This window comes from Colletotrichum tamarilloi (assembly GCF_030869305.1).
Source record: "Colletotrichum tamarilloi strain Tom-12 chromosome Unknown Scaffold_10.1, whole genome shotgun sequence".
Taxonomy (NCBI): domain Eukaryota; kingdom Fungi; phylum Ascomycota; class Sordariomycetes; order Glomerellales; family Glomerellaceae; genus Colletotrichum; species Colletotrichum tamarilloi.
In genome coordinates this window covers 650,266-672,096 of record NW_026849393.1, presented here as the reverse complement: position 1 = coordinate 672,096, position 21,831 = coordinate 650,266, and the positions used below count along the sequence as shown (strand labels likewise).

The 21,831-nt window shown below is 54.8% G+C and overlaps 5 protein-coding genes across 5 annotated transcripts; 1 reads left to right on the top strand and 4 right to left on the bottom strand.

Annotated features, from left to right (window-relative positions):
- Window positions 1-394: 394 nt before the first annotated feature.
- CTAM01_04375 (homeobox domain-containing protein) lies at window positions 395-2,704 on the top strand (the record flags this gene model as incomplete). Its single annotated transcript, XM_060520405.1, has 4 exons — window positions 395-1,080; window positions 1,136-1,273; window positions 1,338-2,035; window positions 2,094-2,704. 4 exons carry the CDS (start codon window positions 395-397, stop codon window positions 2,702-2,704), a joined length of 2,133 nt encoding a protein of 710 aa, XP_060385050.1.
- Window positions 2,705-6,195: 3,491 nt separating this feature from the next.
- CTAM01_04374 (uncharacterized protein) lies at window positions 6,196-6,559 on the bottom strand (the record flags this gene model as incomplete). Its single annotated transcript, XM_060520404.1, has 2 exons — window positions 6,196-6,437; window positions 6,550-6,559. 2 exons carry the CDS (start codon window positions 6,557-6,559, stop codon window positions 6,196-6,198), a joined length of 252 nt encoding a protein of 83 aa, XP_060385049.1.
- Window positions 6,560-7,741: 1,182 nt separating this feature from the next.
- On the bottom strand, window positions 7,742-10,014 carry CTAM01_04373 (uncharacterized protein; the record flags this gene model as incomplete). The annotated part of the gene is made up of 4 exons (XM_060520403.1): window positions 7,742-8,667; window positions 8,730-9,217; window positions 9,301-9,537; window positions 9,752-10,014. The coding sequence occupies 4 exons, from the start codon at window positions 10,012-10,014 to the stop codon at window positions 7,742-7,744; spliced, it is 1,914 nt and encodes a 637-aa protein (XP_060385048.1).
- A 3,390-nt stretch (window positions 10,015-13,404) lies between these two features.
- CTAM01_04372 (ATP-dependent metallopeptidase HflB) lies at window positions 13,405-16,170 on the bottom strand (the record flags this gene model as incomplete). The annotated part of the gene is made up of 2 exons (XM_060520402.1): window positions 13,405-14,213; window positions 14,271-16,170. The coding sequence occupies 2 exons, from the start codon at window positions 16,168-16,170 to the stop codon at window positions 13,405-13,407; spliced, it is 2,709 nt and encodes a 902-aa protein (XP_060385047.1).
- A 964-nt stretch (window positions 16,171-17,134) lies between these two features.
- Window positions 17,135-20,271, bottom strand: CTAM01_04371 (fungal specific transcription factor; the record flags this gene model as incomplete). Its single annotated transcript, XM_060520401.1, has 5 exons — window positions 17,135-17,852; window positions 17,910-19,482; window positions 19,538-19,602; window positions 19,662-19,789; window positions 19,873-20,271. Coding segments are annotated over 5 exons (2,883 nt in total), but the record flags the coding sequence as incomplete, so codon positions are not given.
- Window positions 20,272-21,831: the final 1,560 nt, after the last annotated feature.

Below are 21,831 nucleotides of genomic sequence, written 5' to 3'. Positions count from 1 at the left end.
TTGACGCATCAACGCATCATCCTCTCTCTACATCTATATATCACTCTCACTCTTACACTCTCTCTTTTGATTAACTTGTTAAGAACCATCTCGGGACGGACCCAACTCCAAGGCCAGACACCTTGACCTTCCGACATCAACCTTACCTTGAATCATCAACATAGAGTGCTGTTATATTACCACTATCGGTTGCTTTTGTCGTACACCTTCTAGCTCATCTAGATCTCGGCAAACATCGATAGCTTCCAACACAATCCCTCCAAACACTCCTTTCCCATCTGTCCTAGATTCAACCTCATCTCAGGACATCCTCTCCAGAGAGATCCAGATCGTCCTTGTACCAGCTCGAAACAAGACAACCACCTCATAAACCGAAATCACCACACCTGTCCCAATGCTTGTTACCAGGCAGTTTGACACCACCGAGCAGAGCCACTGGTCCTACAGCAAATTTGAGACCCCCCTCCACAAGGCCCCTACCACTCCTCCACGCATGTCGAACCAGTTCGAAGCTCCGTTGCCCACGCCTCCCGAGTGGCAAGGGCAGCAGTACTCTTACCTCCCAGGGCCGGAAAACAACGTCTTCTCCCAGGCGTACGGAGCTGGCAATGAGACCTCGGATGCGTCGCAACCTCGCACTGCAACCGGCGCCCCTGCACAAGTAGAGATCCAGACGAAGCAAGAACCCGGTCTGGAAAACCGAGGCACAGCAGACCCTCTTGGACTTCGTCAAGTGAAGCAGCCCACTCCGGAAGACGAGCCCGAGGACCGACAGCAGCAGCAACAACAGCAGGAACAGCGACAGGCATCGCAGTCCTTGGAGAAGACCGCAGAGCCGGCATCTCATGAACCCACGGCATCAACAGATATGCAGGGCCAGACAATGATCTCGAACCCGGCTTCATCAACAGAGCTCGGTGCCGATGTGTCTTCGTCCCAGATGGACCATGACGAGGGTAGCTTGAGCAAGGACGAGGACGACGACGTGCTTGACGATGATGATATGCTCGACGACGGCGATGGAACCCCACAGACGGCCGCAGAGCGGACAGCAGCCCGGAGGAAGATGAAGCGTTTCCGGTTAGTCGAAGCAGCACATGAAGCATTGTTAGCGGCATACTGACCACAACGACAGTCTCACACACCAACAGACGAGATTCCTCATGAGTGAATTCGCCAAGCAGCCTCACCCTGATGCCGCCCACAGAGAGCGCCTGTCAAGGGAGATCCCCGGCCTGAGCCCTCGCCAAGTACAAGTCTGGTTCCAGAACCGGTGAGTCTGCTCGCAACCTTACAATCTCAAAGAGACTGTGGAACTAATCCTGTTCATCCAATAGCCGTGCGAAGATTAAGCGTCTCACAGCCGATGACCGTGACCGCATGATCAAGATGCGTGCGGTTCCCGACGACTTTGACAACGTTCAGGCTCTTCACTCCCCCTACGGCGCGGTCCACGGTCTCAACACTCCCATGTCATCCCCCATGAACTTTGGTACACAGTCATACGCCGACCACATGATTCGTCCTTTGATGGTCGACGTCCGCAGGGCAGAGGGTGGCGAGGAGCACATGTCGTCTACGGGACTCAGCCCTGGATTTGGAAGCATCGGATTCACTCCCCCGGGAACCATGAGCAGCCCGGATATCCTGTCTCCAATGACACCCAATTCGACTGGCGACCACCGCTACGGATACGGCAGCCACCTATCGCCCATGGGCCCCGGCCCCCGAACCTCAAACCCCTTTGCGCGACAGGGCGCCCTCGAGAACTCCATGTCCATGCACCGCGGCCAGCCGAGCCGACCTCTCCAGCCTCTCCAGCTCCGCGAGACCATGAACCGGTCAAGGTCGGACCTCAACTCTCCTCTCCGCTCCAGCATGTCCTGGAAGGGCGACGCGATCGACTACAGCACATACCACCACGGAGCCGGCGGAAGCCCTCAGCTGAGTGGAAGACAGCAGTCGGTCTACCAGCCAGAGCAGATGAGCGGCCCCTCAAGCAGCGGCCTCCCTTACGAGTCAAGCTCTTACTCCAGTATGCTTTCAACCATCATCTCATAATAAAAAACTAGTGTCACTAACCACAAACGTAGGCAACAACTCACCTCCCGGCATGAACTACTCGAGCTTCCCCGGCGGCCCGCCAAACCGCCTGCGCGCCCGCGCCTCATCAGGCACCCTCGGCCTCGACCTCCGCAACCAGTACCGCTCTGTCGGATCCGTTCCGCCCCCAGGCCACTCCCCGGCCCCTCGCGCGACCTCGGCCCAGTTCGCCTACACCTCCAGTCTGCCCTCAGCCCCCCTCACCGCGCCCGTCGACTTCTCCCTGCCCCGCACGCCCGGCGCCCGACCCGGCGGTGTCCAGGACTACTCGATGCCTCAGATGAGCGCGCCCATCGCCGCGCCCAACGACTTCTCGCAGGCCTTCCACGCCAGCATGAACACCTCCAGCTCCAGGACGCCCATGCGCGACACCTTTGGCGGCGGCGGCCCGATGCCGCCTCAGCACACCCCTCACGGCGCGCACAGCGGCGAGTACGCTCAGCAGCAGCAGCAGCAGCAACATCACCAGGAACAACAGCGCGGAGGAGATGAGTACGGACACGAGTTCGGCGCGCTGAAGAGGAAGAGAAGCTTCTCGAGCGGAGCACCGGCCGGACCTGGACCCGCACCCGGACCTCAGGCATACGGAAGCACAGCATAAAGAGAAGTAAAAGAGAACCCAAAAAAAGAAGAAAAAACACAAATCTCATGTGGACCATACTTGGAAAGTTGGCCAAACCCCCAAAGATACCCCAAGGCAAAGGAAAGGGAGGAAGAGACAAAGGGAGGGGGAAATCCGGAAACATTCTGCTTTGGTTTTTTGGGTCGGAAAATCTGATATTTTTTACCTGTTCTTAGAATAAGGAGTGTGCGAGCGCGCTGCTCCAACGACATGACTCTCTCTTGCGTTTGTTGATTTCGGTCTGGCCTTTTTTTGGTTTTTTTTTGGTTTTTTCGCTTCTTGGGTTTCTTGTATGATGAGACGAAAGCTCACAATTTTCTGTCTTTCTTGTTTTTGTTTTTTTTTTCTCTTCTGCTCTATGCACATATTACTTTTTTGGCAACTCCATATATCCCCAAATGACATACAAAAAGGGACCTTTCTGTCTTTTACTGCAAACTGCTCCCTATCTCTTCCTTTCCTCTTGAGTGCTTCCCAGGACTGGACGTCAGTGTGTTTCTGTTCTTGAAGTTTGTACTCTATCAAAATACCCCCTTCTCCAAACGTCAAAACGTATCTCAATGTGGTTTTTTGGTTTCCGCTTTTCTTGAGTGTTGTAGCAGAACAGGGAAGTTTCTTAGCATATGCAAATACCACCTTGATTCGTCAAAGACATGACGTGCCTCAAAAAAGATGTGTGCTGAACCTGCCGAAAAAGCCAAGCTACCCAGTCCAAGGCGACACCCGTCGGCGCGGATTCAGCCGCCATCACAACCTTGCATCAGGATTCGAGATCTCACGAGGGGCTGGACTACGTTGAGAAACGGAACAGGTGGGAGGAGGAGGGGGGGGGGGGTGGTTTCAAGAAGAGGAAGGGAAAGAAAAAAGGAAATATCCCGAGACGGAAGAAAGAAATGATGGGCTGCAAGTATAGCTTCGGTTAGCGAGAGAGAGAAGGTCGCCCACTCCCTTCCATCCCATCCTTGCCGAGGTTTTCTTTCCAACAATTGTGTTTGTGATGGGTTACCATAGACCTTACCTCATGTAACCCTGGACGTCTCGTCTCGTCTCGTCTCGCTTCATTCGCCCTTGAAAACTGAACCGAGATCGATCCATAACATTAACTACCTTACCTAAAAGCCCTTCCCAAAACACGACTTAGCAGCGAGGACTAGAGAGTAGCTCTCGAAATAAACGGTATGCCAGGTCATCGAGTGATCTGACTCTGTGAGTGAGTCCGAGGAAGGAGACCTCCATAACCGAATGATTCCTCGACCTGCTTAACAACAAGTGCAGTGTAGTTTGCATTGTTGTTGGTCACGAGTGGTTTCCCTCCACTATTCTGCCCCCCCGGTTCCTCATCACCGGAAACTAGTTGCGATCCGGCCGGAGGCTTCCAAATGCTGTGCTCTGGTTGGTCCCCGCTCGCTCGTCCGCTTCCTCCGCCGGCTTCATTCTCGGCGGTGCTGGTCCGGGAAAGGGGGGGGGCGGGGGAATCACGGGAGCTGGCAAGACGGACGAGCTCGCCGGTTCCTCCCCCACGATCCTACTCTTTTCTTTGCCTCTTGCTCTGGTCTTGCAGCTCAATGGAAGGCTCTTCTTACTCTTGCTCTTGTCAATACTAAGTAAGTAGGCAGAGGGTATATCTTTCTGGCAGCTGTAAGACCCCCCCCCCCCCTGCCCCCTCATGTACCGCCGCCGGGCCTACTGCAGCTTACCTTACCTACGAACTTAACCCGACCAGACGGAGGCCATCCAAGGCTACTCGGGGTCCTTTGAACAGAGCGATGAGACCCTCAAGATCGAGGATACAACCTCGTAAGGCCGGGAGGTAGTAGATAATGCTACGTAGTATGCCCAAACTCCCTTCTGGCGGAACAGGCAAAAGGATGATGATTGAAGCCATACCAAAGACTCAATGCCGGTAAGCTTTCTCTCCAAGTTCACCCAACTTTGCATACCCTGAATGAGTCCTCCATGCAGTTAGGTTACCCCCCACGCAGCCCCCTCCATTCACTGCTCACGGTCGAGATCGGCTTCGTCGGAGTCAACTCGATTAAGCTTAAGCTCAAAGGAACCGATGCCAACGAGCGTGGTCCTTTCTGAACGCTTACACGCCCCCTCCCCCCTTTCCCGTGAAGCCATGCCTTCCTCCCGGAATGGCGGGGATACCAGTGGCGAGGGACGGTACCGGTGTCATTCATCTTTCCTCTGTCTCAAAATCGAGAGACGTACCACCATGGCAAAATGGAGAAGTACCGGCAACTTACATACTCCGTCTTGTTTTGTTCTTGGTTCCTGGTCACCTTGTTTGGTGTGCACGCCTCCCCCTTCCCAACCCCTGCCGTGGCTGTCTGTGATCCAAGAGTACAGCCATCAGACCATCACCATCTCTTCTCAGGAGACCGAATGTCATTGTGATGGATACATTTACCGCTAAGCATCCGAGGTAGCAGCAGTAGCTGTTGTCTCTCTCCAGGTACTACCTCAAGCCACGCTGCGGTATGGCAAAGATCCGCGGCCCTCTGAATCGTGCCGTAAGCATCGGATCTGCCACGATACACAGGTAAAGTCTTGGATCGCGTGGTTTGGGGCGATGAGGATGTGAATCCCTCTGTCCCGACCTATCCTGTTCTGTCTTTGTCCAACTGCCTTGCACCGCTTGCGTGCTGAGGCGAAACCTCTGTGGAGTACAAGAGAGACATGTGGTTTCGACGTTGGGCAGCAGGCGACAGGCCATTTCAAGGATGTCTTTAACGTCAGGCCTTTAGGACTCTACCCCGTATGATGGAGGCGGCGAGGAAAAGAGACATTCTGCGGCAGCTACTTGCTACGGTAGCTCATCTGACAGCAGGGGGATACATGATCCGGGACCAAAACAGGATTTGTGAGGGCGAAAAGGAGAAAAAGAAAGCGTGGAACGAAAAAGGCAGGCCTTTCCCGGATCTGTTGTCTCGGCTGTTGGCTGGCAAAGTTGTACCTGGTTCCGCACCCTATATGTGGCAACTGCTTCGAGCCTTTGACAGAACCGCCCGCTGCGGGTTATCAAATCCTCTCGGTGACAGATGACACAGGCATAGCCCGATTGAACGGCAGGCAGGCAGCCGGCCAATGCCCCAACCTCCCCGAGAGCTGGATAAATTACTGGAACGTGGTATCAAAGTCAAGCTCCAGCTACCCGAGGGACAGAGTATTAACCTTGTGCTACCCCGTGGGGATGGGGTCTGGATGGTACGGTACGTTGTGACCCCCGGATTTTCCGTACTTATGAAGAGAACTGGCGGGCTGTATGTCGTGAGGATTGTCAGATCGACGGAGGGACTGCAGTAGATGGTTACTTGCGCGTGGGTATAATCGGCTACATGAGGCCAAGTTAAGGTCAACCTTTGCCGAAGTAATACGGAGGTAGAGATGCGCAAGACATGCAAGAGGCCGCGATTGTCCAGGCCGACAGCTTCAACGTAGTTGAGGCGGGGAGGGGGGGCGTGTCTTCATCCAGGCTGGGCCAAGGCGATTAGTTCCCGAGGCGTCAGATCGGGCGACAGCTGGTCCTCGTTTGTCGTATGAGGACGCTTGGCTCGATGCGTGTGTCCGGAGGCAGACGGCCGACGACAGAGACCCGGCCGCCGCAGCATGATAGGTGGAGGACGTAGGGCTCCGCGAGTGCCCAACCACACCAAGGCTCTCGGTACTCTGAGGTACCTCGTTGTTCGGTACGATGCGGGGTTCAACGCTAGGACTGAAGCAAGTTGACTGCGTATTCGGTATTGGGCCCTTTTGTTGACCTTGGGGAGATGCGATGATTGGGTCTCGTGGTTGAGCGACGGAAGCTCCTCACACCTTACCAGTTGCCATGCAGGAGACGGCCTATCACGGAGGGCGTTGCCGAGAGGACCTGACGGGAGGGTCGGCGTGACCCCCCGGGTTCATGCCGTCGAAGGCTTCGAGTCCAAGGCGAGCCAATGGCGGAAGCTGTCCGATATTGCAAGCTTCCCGTGGCGGGGAAGGGTCAGTGAGCTACCGACCATGGCACGAATCTGGTTTCCCATGTGCCGCTAGGAAGAGACCCTCGAAGGTTGATGGTTTCTCTCCGGGATGTGAGTTTTGCACCGTGTCGACCTCATCCGAGACGATATAGTAACGTAACGTCAGTGCTGAAGGCGACCCCAGGCGAAAGAGATGATGTGGGAGAGACGGTAAAGAGGACGAGGAGTGAGGGATCGTGGGGTTGTAGAAGAGAAGTATGGTGTGAGGCGCACTGACCACCGCCGCATCCTCAATTCCAACGTCCCGTCCTCGTTCCTGTCAATTACACGGTAGTCCCTTCTTCTCGTCAACCACACAGACTACAGTCAAGATTCTTCAGAAGCCAATGGTTCTAAAAGGTACGCCTGTTCGTAGGCTCCTCCCTCCCTCAGCAGAACCGATACCGACTTGCTAAGCGAGCTCATGCCAAACACCAGCGGCTTTCGTATCAGGGAAACTGGAAGCCAATCACAGAGACCCCGATTGCCTAAACGGGCTTGCGGGGCGTGCTGGGCCGAGCGGACGCTGACCGCTCCTACTGCCCAGAATCAATGTGTCAATCCCATTACTGACGCGTAAAAAGCTGTTCAATTATTATCTTGATCAGGGTCTACAGTTGTAGTTATGTGAGAAGACCCTGTGTTCTTCCTTCTTTGACACGTTGCCGGGAGATTCACTGTCACTGGAGCTGAGTAGAACTGGACACGGAGTAAGGTGCATTGGTATACTGATCAACGCCAACTAAGCACACATTGTTAGGTGTTGGTATACACGCCAGCAAAGCAGCTTTTCGGCCAGTACAAAGTGCAGTAATCTATGTTGAATTTCGTACGTATGTTCTCTGGTGGTTGCAGGTAGGTGGAAGGACGGTTTGCACGACCTAGGCCACCTTCAAATCCCCTTTTCTGCCCTCAATCTTTCAACAGTGGTAAATGTTCTTGGGTATCAACTGGTCAAGCATTACGGTATTTCTCTAATACTCTCCGATCTCGGGTCACTTCAACGCTGACCTCAGTCAGCCGTCGCAGCGTGCCCTCCTCTCCTCGTCGTCGTTCCCGCACCCTGCGCACTCCGAGACTGTCCCGCCTCCGCCACGTCCTCCCGACTTCTCCCCGGTTCCTCCGCCGACGCAAAGATGCCATCGCCGTTCCCGGGTGCCTGCCTACTACCATGTCCCTCCTCCCCAACATTATCATAATCAGACACCCGCGTCCCGTCCGAATCATCACCCGAGTCCCCGCCCCCGTGGACCCCACCGATACCTTCCATGGTGAAAGGCGACGCCGTAGCCTCGTCGAGCGCGCTCAGCTCCTCGGGAGAGAACCAGCGCGGCAGAAGCCAGGCGCGGATGGGAATCAGCAGCATAATGAAAACGGGGAATCCCACCGCGGCGACGGTCTGCGTGATGGCGAACGTGGCGCCGAACCCGACGAGCTCGATGGCCACAAATTCCCAGATGGCGCGACGCCGGCGGATCTGCTTGAGCGGGTGACCCGGCGGCGTCAGGTTCTTGTCGCGCAGCAGGAAGAGGATCTTGAGGGTGATGCCGTTCCCTTCGAGGGCCTGCACGCCCATGACGAAGAAGAGGCCGGCGAGCACGCCGTGCGGGATGAGGTGGAGGACGACCAGCAGGGGGCCCGTCATCGTGCCGAGGGTCAGGAGGCCCTGGGCCAGGTTGGACACGCGCTGTTCCACCACGTGCGAGGCCTTTGTCACGTAGCTGCCCTTGAACTCGCCCTTTTCGTCCGTCTCGGGTTCTGATTTGCTGACTGTCAGGGAGTCGGTGTGGAACGGGGCTTGCGGGATGAGGCCGTTGGGGAACGGCAGGCCGAGGATGCCCGCCACGCCCGTTGTGAGGCCGAGCAAGAAGAGGTCCCAGTGGAATCCGGCCGGCTTCTTGAGCGGGAACTCGGTTCCCTGTGCGATGAGTGAAGACACTGCAAGCTCGTATTAGTTTTGCGAAGCCTTGGATAGGGAGAGTCGAGCGCATGTTCCTTACCGTTGTGATCGAACCAGAACAAAATGGTCAAGAGGATAGCAAAGGGGATAGCCAGGAAGACATCCCCGACAGGAATGTTCCAAAAGTCCACAAGCCAACTCCTGTCCGCCGTGGGCATGAAGGCGATACCAGTAGGCAGCACCTCCAAATCGACGGGTTCCATCCTGCCAATGTGCACGAATCCCGTAAAGAAGATGAGAGTGAGCGGGGTGCCGTAGTCCTTGAGGAAGACGCGCACGTGGTGGTGGAACAGGCTGCTCCCGCCGACGCCGGCGCAGACGTAGGCGACCATGAAGACGAGCAGGGCGGCGACGATGGAGAGGTAAAAGGGCTCGGCGTCACCCAGCCTCTGGAGGACCTGGATGCCCTTTTGGAGGTAGATGAAGGCCACGTAGAAGCCGAAGATGTCGCAGGGGAAGCGCGTGACGTAGCGGAGCCAGTTGCACGAGTTTGTGACGGCGAGGATCCAGTGGAAGACTAGTGACCACCTGGCCCCCCGTTGAATGTTTCGTCAGTGCGTGATGAGGTGAAGGCGGAAGGGAAGGGAGGAAAGGGTTTGGGCGAGACTTACAGGCCGATCCAGCACATGAATGCTAGGTAGTTTGTGCCGGTTGGCTCCATGATATCGTATACGGTGTAGTTGAAGACGGTGATGGGGCCTGTGACGCCGACAATGACCAGAGGCTGGCAGGCCAGTAGAGAGAAGACCACAGCCCCGAGAACGGAAGCTAGGAGGACCTCGTTGACTCCGTACGTCGATCCCGTGCTCGTAAACATGTCGAGGGAGAATGCCAACGCGGGCAAGATGCTGCAAAGCCGGTAAGCCGAGTGTCAACAAGCCGAGTGTCAACAAGCCGAGTATCGAGATAACTGATAGCAATAGGCATCGAAAGCAACATTACAACAGAGGATTAGGCACACAGGTCCAACCTTCATCCTGGCATACGGCCGGCTAAACATCATACTTTCCGATAGGAATGGAAGGATCAGAACCACAGAGGATGACAACGAGACGGACATACTTTGCAAAATACATGTAGACCGTGGCCGGCACCACGCGATAGTCCCAGGCATCGGTCCAGTCACTGACGTAAAAGGGCGCCCGACGACGGAGGTCGTTGACCATACCGCGGAAAAGGTGCACTTTCCACCAGCCGCCGGGTCTGCGCGAGGTGCGGTTGCCGGAGCCGGTGCCGGTGCCGGTGCTGTCGTTCTGTGTGGCGTCCTGCGCGGGCGAGGGGCGTCGACCCGGCAGGACCGCCTTTTCGTCGATAGTAGATACCATGGCCGTCGTTGTCGTCGCCGTCCTTTTCGCCGTTGAGTGGATCAAGTATCGGATTACTTGTAAGAGAGGGCTGGCTTGGCGGTTGGAAACAGTGGAACTGCTGATTATGACGCCTTGCGACGAGAGATGATGGTCTCTTCTAAACAAAATGCTGCAATCAAACAATGCAAAGAAAGCAATGCAAAGATGTAGAAACAAGGGCCAACAACGAGTTCAGCAAAACAGGATTTGAGGCCGATACGCAATCATGTCGGCAGGGACCACAAGAGCCTTCAGATCGTCTTGAAGCTCTGTTTCAACTCCGCCGAACCGGTTGAGACTCTTCGTATACTGAGTGTCGGGTGGTGGCAACTTGGGGAACCCGTGATGCTTGTGGGCGCCCTCGCCCGAGAGGGCGGGTTGGCGGTTGTATTTAAGATGTGTATCCGTACAGAGGGGATACCCGTAGACAGACTAGAGCGACGGGCGGCCGAGGCAAGGTTTCCTTCGCCTCAAGTCTCCAAGAAACCCAACCCGAGCCGGGGAGGGTTATTGTCTCTCAATGACGGAGTGGAGATCGCGGGATCGTCTACGCGCTGCGAGAGTCCAGAGAAAAACGGCAGTGAATACGGGGGGTCCGCAGGTTGAAGTTGGAATTGAGCGGATATCGAAAGAGGTGCGAAATGTAACGACAGACCTGGATTTGGTCGCAGAAGGAGGAAGAAAAGTTACGCAAAGAGACCGGGGGTGGGGGGGGGGACAAGACCGAAAAGAGGATGATTTGATTTCCTGAGTTCCTGGTCCTGACGGGAAACGCTGAATCTAGATTGGTCGACGAGACAAATTTCGAAGACGACACGGCCCCACCCCGCTGGAGATCTCGAACAGGGAGCGATCTTGGGTGGAATTCAACGGCGATATCTTACGATGGCAATGAGATTATGTGAGTGCTGACCGCATTTCAGAGAAGGAGAGAAAGTGACAGAGTTTGGCATCATCATGATAGAGTTGTCGCAATAGACTCACTCGCACAGAGGAGAGGTGACGGAAAACACGGTTGTGACGGAAGTTCCTGGTACATTACTCCGTACACCACCAATACTTCGGGCAGGTCACAGGTATCCCACCTCACCAGTTCTTCCCTCTCCCCCCCACCCCGCCGCCGTCGGTCGCCTCCCGCTTCCTTGCCGTCACCGCTCCTCGCCGAGTCAGCGAACCGTCTGGTCACCAAAAAAACTGACAAAGGCCGACCGCCGAAGCAAGTTCTCGCCACGTGCATATCTGCAGTATAGCCGTCCTCCCTTAGGTACCTTGGCACCTGGAAGTTTTGCGATATCCAGGTATATTTTCAATACAGTACCTACTCCGTACCTATTATCCCCCCCCCTCTTCCCACCCTTTCCTCCGCCGGCAACCCCAGTCTTGGAAACCCGAAGCAAAATGGGAATCAATCGGCGCTCTTGATTGGCTCTGCTGGAACTAAATTGAAATTCTGCTTGGGCAGAATGAATGATTTATTCGATACCCTCTTTTTTTGGTTGCTTTCGTCTTCCCACCTACGGGATACCTGACCTCGTACGAGGGAATCCCGCTGCGTGCGCGCGCCTCGTTGTGGTTTTCTTACTGAAAGGGTAAGTAGTTTGTCTTACTGAAGAATTACCAATGACGTCTACGGATACTACGCAGTTAGATCTAAGGCATTCTGCAGTCAACAGTCACACATTAGTTCGCGCCCTCGTGCTCCTCTAGTCCGCCAGACTCTTGCGCCGTTCATGTCAGCCATCTTCTTACCCCGATGTAAGCAAGCAAAAGCAAAGGACGACGGGGCCAAAGTTCACTTGGGCCCAAAGCTCTCTCTCCAACTCAACTTTTTTCCTTGCCAAAGAGGTCTACTTACTTACCTCGTACCAAGAAGTTGGGGTTGCTTGACTTGCGTGAGATCCGTCGGCAAAATTACACAAAAACGATCGGCAGCCTTCTTTTTTTTTTCTCACTCCTTTCGCGCGGCACTTGTATTCGGTGGCGGCGGGCGCCGATTACACGTCTACCTAGTACAAACCCAGTCACACGGCCAGGACCGGCACACATCTACCCATCTACCTTGCCCACAGGATCGGGACCACCTCCTTCTAGTGCGCCCTGCGCATGCACGCTGCTCTTCTCTCTTTCGTCGTAACTCTGTGTGTGTGCGTGTGACAGTGTGTATGTGTGGTGAACCAATCATTCGCCTCAGTGCCAATCCCAATCCTCGCTGGATATCTCGGCCCATCTTCGTCCCTGCAGTCTCGGGGTCCCGGGTCGCCGGGTTGCGGCACCCAGTCGAGGTTGGATTCATTGCGTTGAGTTCAAAGATGGATGGAAGCTTCTGAAAAAAGGTATCATACTTTTCAAAGTCCAAATATGGTCCGTCATGCTTGGAATGGGGTCAATCAAGAGACTTACTATCCTTACCATCAAATTCCGTACCCGTATACCATGTTCGAAAAGAGCTCGGCACGCATCCGACCCAGTAACGTTCTTTGCGGTTTGCGACGGATTGGCTTGTTCGGGATTCTTGGAAAAGGGGTGACTAAAGTCTCACCCTTCACTGATATTCGCCGACTTCATTCGCTGTCACGCTCATGATCATAGGTCACATCCAAAGTCTCCAAGACCACCCCGTATCGGAGGGCTGTTCAAACGGCATCAGTTTGTTACAAGTGATGTTGTTCGCGGTGAGCATGCGTACTCTTGTAGGACTTCGATTATCGAGCAGTACCTAGATTGCACAGCACGTTGAATCCAGAACACCACAACGTTAGTAACCTAAGGTAATTTCCCCGTCGTCATATGAGGGGGTGTCCTCTTGCCCTTTCGCATCGTCGAGGACCGAAGCCAACAACCTGCACATCGCAGTTCAAAACACAAAAAAAAACCAGTCTAGATTTCTGCCCAGGTCGAACCACCAGCCCTCTCAACCATATCAAAGGAGGCATCAAAAGCACCGGACACCACACAAACCTCCCAAAATCACAAACGGCATCGAGGAGAGGCAGCCTGCCCTCACTCCTCCCTTTGCACAGCATACATCTTCACTCCACAACTCCATCATGTTTTCTTCAAACAATGGAAGCAATAAAAATAGGTAGAGATGTATCTACATAATTTCCTACAAGTACAACACTATGAAGAAAGTTGTTTCCCCCATCTTTACTCCAGGAAAGAAAAGCCCCCAATGATGATGATATGCCTTCTACTAGTAACACATCCGCCATAAAGGGCAAGAGTTGAGAGAGAGAGAGAGATAGCCTAGTTCTTTTTAAGGGGGAGAAACCGGGGGGTTGTTGATAACAAAAATACAATTTGCGGCATGTTGGCGTCCGCATGCCACCGTCCTACGATACATCCTCCTCCTCCAATCACATACACCCTTCATCTCCTCGGCGCGTCCTCAAGGCTCTTGAAAGTCGGCGACGGGCCGACGGGCGGCTGCTCAGGCGGGCTATCGACCTCTTCCGTAGGGAACGGCGGCGGCGCGCTCTTCTGCCCCTGTCCGCCAAAGTACTTTTCGAATTCCTGGTTGTCGCCAAACGGCCGGGGGCCGAGTAGGCGCACCAGGTCGTCGCGCGTCAGCATCTCCTTCTTGAGGAGCTCCTCGGCCACGATGCCGACCTCCTTCTTCTTCTCTGTCAGCAGGTCACGGCACTGCTTGTAGGCCTCCTCCACGATGCGGTGCACCTCGGCGTCAATGGCCTGCGCCGTCGCCTCCGCGAACGGCTTCTGCAGCGTGTTCGGGTCGTCGTCAAAGTGCAGCGGGCCGACCTTCTCCGACATGCCCCACTGCGTCACCATCTTGCGCGCCATGTGCGTGACCTTGCGGAAGTCGTCGCTGGCCCCCGTTGTGACGGTGGGGAAGTGAAGCTCCTCCGAGATGCGTCCGCCGAGCGTCATGGCCATGCGGTCCATCAGCTGCTGGACAGTCATGAGATAGGCATCGCCCTGAGGAAGGTACTGGGCATAACCCAATGCACCTTGGCCACGGGGGATAATGGAAACCTTAAGGAGGGGGTCGGCGTTCTTGAAGTACCAGCCGCAGATGGCGTGGCCGGCCTCGTGGTAGGCCACCGTCTTCTTCTCCTCGGGGTTGAGCACAAGAGACTTGCGCTCGAGACCTCCGATGACACGCTCAATGGCTTGCTCAAAGTGAATCATCTCCACTGACTCGGCATTGGCACGCGCAGCTAGAATAAAGTTAGCATGTCTGGCAGATCAGGAGCTAGAAGTCAGATCAAACTCACCAACCAGGGCAGCCTCGTTGACGGCGTTGGCAATGTCAGCACCGGAGAAACCCGGAGTCAGAGTTGCCAAACGGCCCATGAGGTGGTCCATATCTTCCTTGGTAACAATTTTGGCCAGGTGCACCTTGAAGATCTCCTGACGACCCTTCATGGTCGGGCGATCGATAAAGATGTGCCTGTCGAAACGACCGGGACGCATCAGCGCCTTGTCAAGAATGTCGGCTCTGTTGGTGCCAGCGAGGACAACAACCTGCTCCTGGGTGTTGAAACCGTCCATCTCGGTCAAGATCTGGTTCAGAGTTGCTTCGCGCTCGTCGTTGCCGCCCATACGGTTACCCTCCTGTCTTGATCGACCAATGGCGTCGATCTCATCGATGAAGATGATGCAGGGGGCACTCTTACGGGCATTTGCAAACAGGTCTCGCACTCTTGAAGGACCGACACCAACAAACATCTCGACAAACTCGGAACCGCTGACGCTGAAGAAGGGAACACCAGACTCGCCGGCTGTGGCCTTGGCAAGCAACGTCTTACCGGTTCCTGGGGGTCCGGCAAGAATGGCGCCGCGAGGGATCTTTGCGCCTAACCTCTCGAAGCGCTCGGGGGTCTTCAGGAAGCTGACAAACTCCATAATCTCCGTCTTGGCCTCGTCCATACCGGCAACATCGCTAAACTTGACCTTGATTGCTGTTTCGTGGTTAAACTTCTTGGCCTTGCTCTTGCCAAATCCAAACATCTGGTTGCCGCCACGTCCACCCATCGACTTCGTAGTGTAGTAGAGCAGACCAACCAGAAGGAGTGTGGGACCGAAGGCGTAGACCAAGGGCATGATGCCACCCTCGCTGGCGTAGCTGACGGGAATGCGCTCCGAGGTAGGGATGCCGAGTTCGTTCTGGGCGTCCTCGAGCTGCTTCTCGAACATCTCTACTGAGCCAATGGAAAAGTAGTACTGCATGTTGGGGTTGACACCCTCGTTTCCGCCGTACACCGACTGCACTCCATCCCTGTTCAGCTCAACACGCACGCGGCCAGGGTTCTTGATGACCACCAGCTTGTTGACCAGACCCTTGTCCAGGAAGTTCTTTCGCAGCTCCTGCCATGTGATCTCCTTCTCCTGGCCGAAGATCATGGACTCAAAGAAGGGCAGAACGACGATCCAGACGATGGCAGCAACAATCAGGTCGCCGGTGCTAAGCATGCCAAAGATCCATCTCTTGCCGCCCAATCCGCCGCCTGGTGCGCCCTCGTTGCCCTCCGAGTTGGAGTTGCGCCCTTCCTTCTGTTGCTTGCCCTGCTCGCCCTGCTGGGAGTCCTTTGCGCCGTCCTCCTTCTCCTTTGTCGGATTCTGCTCCTCGCGCATAAGCACAGTCTGCTCGTATTCGGAGAACCTCTTTGCGACCTGCGTCGAGACGCGGAGAATCTTGGCGATGTCGGTGACCGTCATCTTCAGCTTCCGCTCCCTCAGTGTCAACAGGAGATCCCTCAGCTCCTGAGGAGCTCCCAACAGCTTCATCTCCTCCACACTCTTGATGAAGAAGTCCTTCTGGAACCGAGGCAGTCTGTCGTTCTGTCCCATCTTGAGCAAATTCTCAATCTCCTCCTCGTTGAGGTAGACCCATCCTTCGGGCAACGGCCATTCTTTCCTTATTTGCTCCTCTTTGGACAGCTTCTTCTCAGGTGCCTCTTCCTTCTTTTCAGGTTGCTTCTCATTCGTCTCCTTTTCGTTCTTCGGGGGCTCGGGGCCGTTTGTCGAATAAAACCGCGATCGATAGCAAGCTAGCGGAGCTTGCGGTCCGAGTCGTGCTATTCTGGAGGGCTGGAAGCGCATACGTGTTACCGGCTGCTGAGCGATCCTTACAGCTCGCGCGAGCTGCGCGGACTGGCGGAGGAACCTCGCCATGGTGTTGTGTTGTGTCTGTATGTCGCGGGGTGTCGAGGCGGGACGACCGGAGTCGGGTAGGAGGGAGTATTAACCGCGTGCAGCAATGTGCTATCTCATCGATGCGCCCCGGTAGTCGTATACAATGGTAGGTCGGGTGTCAATGGGTTTGTGATGGCGAAGTAGAGCACCAGCCGCACTTGGTTGCAGCGTTGGTGGTGAGAGAAAATCGTGTAAGGTGTGGTTGGTAATTGGACCAGGTGTTCCTAGGATGACTGTACGATGGCAAAAGCTCCCATAGTGATGAGTTCATGTCGGGCCCCATTGAGGCCGAGATTTTAGCGGTGCACGTGACTGTCAAACTCCGTCCGCAGCCATCCAGCAAAACCCCCGGGCCCACCGCTGCCGCCTCCAGCGCCCCCCGTTCTCGGCTAAGAAGGACCTTTCCGCCCGCAAACTCCGATAATAATGAATGACACCTTGAATTCCATTTATACCACGCGTCGGTGGACAGGGTCTAGAGTGGTCCCGCCCGCTCGATTCTCAGGCCACCGTCTACTTACGTACATCATCAGTAATGTCTACGCAGTATGGAGTATAACCTGGTGCTTTGCTACCGTACCGTTGTTGGCCAAGAACAAGTAATGATTTCATTCAAATGTGCACGTTCTACGAATATCACATGGCATCTTTCAAAAAAGGGAACAATTCTAGAGCATCGCCTTGGTAATTTTGAATATGTCATTTCCGCCACTCTTTGGCAGGGTACAGCGTAATAAGCTAGATTCTCCCTACAAGTCTCCCAGCCATAGCTCCGTTCGGCAGGCCAATTACTCGTACATGCGTTAAATGGTTCGTGATGTCGTCTCATATATGCACATTATGCAACCTAAAATGTTCTGTCCAGTGACCACTTGTTGACGCGGTTGTCCGTCGAATCAAATATTCCAGCGCTTCGGACTTGCTCCGAGGGTTCCGAGATCAACTAACCCACATTGCCGTTTTCCACAGTCGGGTACGCACCGCCGCTCATCTCTGCCCAGTCCCAATCTAGAGTCATGGGGAGGGCGAACAGATCTTGCGGCAGGAGAGGTTGCTGGAACGGCCCGCCCATATTTACTGGCGGCGATCGAGCGCTGTTTGGCCCTGCAAATCCTGTCATCTCGCCAAAGTTGTTGAAGTTTGGTTGTTCTGGTATGCTGAATTCCTGCGGCCATCCGGCAGACGGGAGTGCCGGCGATGGTTCTCGCATCGATGTTGTCGTCATGGGGCTGAAGCCGTGCCTCCTCCGATTCGCTTCTCCATTAAAGTCTGGTGATAATTGGCCGTTTGTCGTCGATGATGTAGCTGCACCGTTCACGGTTTGGGGAGTTGGAGTGGTGACTGAGACAGGCCTAGGTGTGTGTGTTGATGCGGCGGGACTTGACGACGTCTTGACAGCGGCGTCGCTCTTTCGTTTCCTCCGCGAAGACTGCTCCTTCTCCCCCTTTTCGATGACAAGCTTGGCTATCCTCTCAAACTCTGAGCACACTCCGAGCATACGGTGCACACCTCCGGTCTCTGCTTCCTGACCGAGCATGGACAAGAAGTTGACCACGAGATTCATCAACTTGGTATCCGACTTGGCTCTTGGGTCCATTGGGTTCTGCAGAATATTTCCGAATAATGTCATCAAGGCCGATACTGGGAAGTACAGAATAAGCCTACGAGACGAGGTTAGTTATCATAAGCACAATAATCAGCGTTTTGACTCGACTTACCAAACACTTGGAGAATCTCCCTGTGGCATGTACTTGAGAAGCGAGATCGATGCTCGGGCGGCAGCGGTACAGAGCGCCGCAGAAGAGAAGACGCGGGGATTGAGGGGTTTGGCGTTGAGACCCTGAATGGCATAGTTGGACAGGCGACTTGTCCAGTAGCCGTGGTGGACTGACATGCGGTGGATCGTCGTCAAGCAGTTGTAGTAAGTCAAGTGGAGCATGGCAACGTGCAAGATGAGAGGCGTATGCGACGCCTTGATCTCGTGCTCTGGTCTGAAATCGATCGGAATCCTGTCCTTCCATTCCTCGAGTTCCTGGTCGAGCTCTCCGATGGTGTTGAGGAGCTCTCCGCTCGATTGCTTTGTGGCCTTGGTCGAGTACAGTCGAGAGTAGACCTTGCTTTCAATTGTCGCAAACTCGCACATGACCCGGAAGAGGTTCATCTTACCCTTACCATCAGCCAAAGGAATGTTACCAATGTTGTCTTCCGGATCAGCATCGGGTAACTCGACGTTCATATCGTCATCGTCCTGAGCTGGCGGGCGGCCCGCTCGGAGGCAAAGGTCCTTATCCAGCATGTAAGCGATCCAGAACACTCGCTTACGCTGCTCAATCTCAATGGGGTTGAGGTTGAAGCCAGTTCCTCTCTTGTGAAGGCCAATGCTATGTGCAAGACGAATGGATGTGGCGACCAGAAGGAATGTCGGTTGAGGGTTGGGAGTTCCTTGCATAAAGAGGGCCATTCCGAGCAAGGCCTGTACACTCAGCAAATCTGTGTTGCGCATCGATAATTCGGCAAAAGTCCCCAACGCGTTTTTCATGTAACCCCAAGCCTTATCGTCCTCCTCCTGCGGTACAAGATTACTCATGACACGCAGGCGATGGGCAAAAGCCAGAGCACAGTTCAAACTCGCCCACCAACCGGTGCCCTCGTACGGATCGTCGGAATATTGTCGCTCGACCAGATGCATGAACGTGGGTTGATGAAACAATGGGAACATGCAGTTGAAGTTCTCAAAGAAGTCTTTCAGCAGAGACAACGCCTCCGTCTTGGGAGGCAGTGGCCGGAAGACTGGGCGGCGGAACAAGTCGCTGAAAACCTCGGGTTTCCAGGCGGTCCACTTGTGGTCGTCGATTGAAGCTTCGGAAATCATTTGCTGGAACGAGTTGTCGCCCGTCTTCTCGTTCACCCACTGAATACCCTTGGGCGAAAAGATGGAGAAGCCTGACGAGGAACCGATGTATCGCGTCTCGCCACTTTGGTTGGTGACCAGAGAGCACATGAGCTCTGAAAGCGCCTCGACCTCCTCCTCGTTACCCTTCTCCTCGGATACGGAGGCCCGGCGCTTGTCGGCATCCTTGGGATCTCTGTGCGATTCTTTGGTAGGCTCGGGTGACGTTATAGCGCTGTGCGGCGTTGACATGGCCTCGTTCTGCCCCGATGTTGCTTGGGACGGAGATGTAGGGTTAGACGCAGCTTGGGATGCCTGTCTCGACTGCTGTTGTTTCTCTGCCAATCGCTTTTCGAGTGTGCCCAGATCCGTGTCACCGTCGTCGTCTTCGCCAAGAAGACCTACGCAATCGATTAGAACCATTTGCAGACGCATATCAATTTATGCATCACCAACCTGACAGCCTCAACAGATTCTCCATGCGGCCTAGACGGTTCTCGAGCCCTTCAATGTATTTAGCTCTGGACAGCTTGTTAGCCGAATATCGCGGAAAGGACTATATGAGCACATCTCAGCGTACCCTTTTGGCGGATTGCGCTTCTTTTCGACCTGAGTGAATACGCAATCCGTCTTGTAGTTTATGCAATGACTGCAGGCAGGCATCTTGCCGTCGCACTTGATTTTCTTCTTCCTACACATGTCACAAGCCTGCGGGCGCAGATGATTGGTGTAAGCGTTTTACTCTTCTTCACGGCAGGGCCGGCGATGGTCGCGCGAGTTTAGATGCTTACCCTCGCAATCCTTCTTCTCTTTGCCTCGTTTGCATCGTCGAGAAGGGTAGACGGGTCCCCAAACATGTGAGCAGCAAGGTCGGGGGGCATATGCGTGACGGGCAGGCCGTCGGGCGTGTAAGCGCCAAAAATCTGGGGCGGCTGGTTCATCATCTGGGGCGGTCCCCCCATATGAGGCATCTGGAAGCCCATGTGGTCCATGTTGGACGAATTGAGTCGGTGTTCACCGAAGCCGGGCACTCGCGGGGTTGTCGTCAGGACGCAAGGTCCGGGGGCGTGGTTTGCTGTGAAGGTGAGAGGATGCCGATGAGCGCGAGAAGCGCGCGAGTTATCGTCGACGAGCTGATCGGAGTGGTTGTAAAGCGGCGCTGTGCGCAATGGGATTGGGAGGGTGTCTAAGGACAGACGGCAAAGTTGGGAGGAGGAATTGGGGGGGGTTTTCGAGGATGAAGTAAAAGACGAAAAGGGCCTAAAGGAAATCGGCCTGTCACGGTATTTGCAAGCAGGTAGCGTAAGATGGCTAGCGCAGCGGCAGAGGGGTGGGCACTGCTATTCGCTCGGTACTACGGTGGCTTGGTCGAATTGTTAACGCCGAGAGGTGGACTTGTTTCCGTAGCGGACCTCCCAAGGCGATAGACCCCGAAGCTCTTCGTTTTAGGTCTGGCCTGGAATCCGCAGCGGTGGAGTGTCTCGTCAAGGTGAAGCTCGAGCTGAAGCAGAGCGTGAAGCGGTTGACTTAAGGTAATCGGGGTGGCGTAAGAAGTCTCGTCGGGTTGGTGGACCGTGGGATTGTTGGTCGACTAGTCGAGTTGATGAGTTTGAATCACGTTGAGAGAGATAGAGATCCGAAAGGGAAATATCCGTAGAGAGGGAACTTGTGAGGTATGTTCTAACTAGGGGGGCGAACGTACCTTTGACAAGTAGGAAGGGGAGTTGGGAGGTTATCGCGTTGGACGTCTTAGAAGTTCCGTAGTTCCAGCAAGTTTGAATAGCTAGTTAGGAAGGGTGGGAAAGGGGGAAAGATGAAAGAAAAGTTGACGGCTGAATGATGGGACGGAAGGACGATGGACAAAAGAGAAGAGCTGAGCTGGGCGGTATCACATAACTCATCACCTCCTGTTGCACCTTAAGGTACGCAGTACTTTTTCCACAACTTGGGGGAAGGGGAGGGGGGGGCAAACGGCGTTACAGAGTTGCAAACTCGCAGACTCGTCCGTCAATGTGCTTGCAGTGGCATTGGTCAGCGGGGCGTAGCTGACCAGGGGGTAAGGAGGGGGGAGGGGGAGGGGGCACCACTGGTCTCGTTTCGCTGCCCGCGATGCTCTCCCAGATCCCCCAGCTGTAAGGTACCATCCACGGTATCCGCGTACCTTACCCAAGGTACCTGCCTTTCGTGCCTTCCCACGACATTCTACATGCTTAAACAAACGGAAACTTGTACCTTCCACAAGGGGGTTTATTGGAGAAGGATGGGGAGGTGCTTCGGGAGGGGGGCGACCCCGACTTCTGCTGCTGCTGTCGCCCGCCGGCCCGGAGGACGAGATGGTACGAAGGACGGATACGTACAAGGGTGACATGCGTAGGAAGCGAGAGGTCGACTTAGGTTCCTTCCTTACCAGATCAACGTAAGTAGGTACGGCTATACGTACCTTATTACCAATGAATTAAAGAGAGCACATGGCATTCAACTGCATCTCATGTAATAATCCGCGCCTCTTTATTATTCTGCTACGTTCTTTTACACCCCCAAACGTCGCTTTGCTATTTTGGTTTGCTGCCTTCGGCTGCCTCGCCTGCCATTGGAGGATCTCGAAAGCCACCACCATCACAACCACATTGTACTGGTAATGGTGGTGGTGTAGAGTTGCTTCTCCTCGCCAGTCAACGGGCCTCTCACCCCAAGTTCGACGCCAATTCGCTTGTCTGCGGTGCCTGTTGGCCGCCGGAGCAACTGTCTGA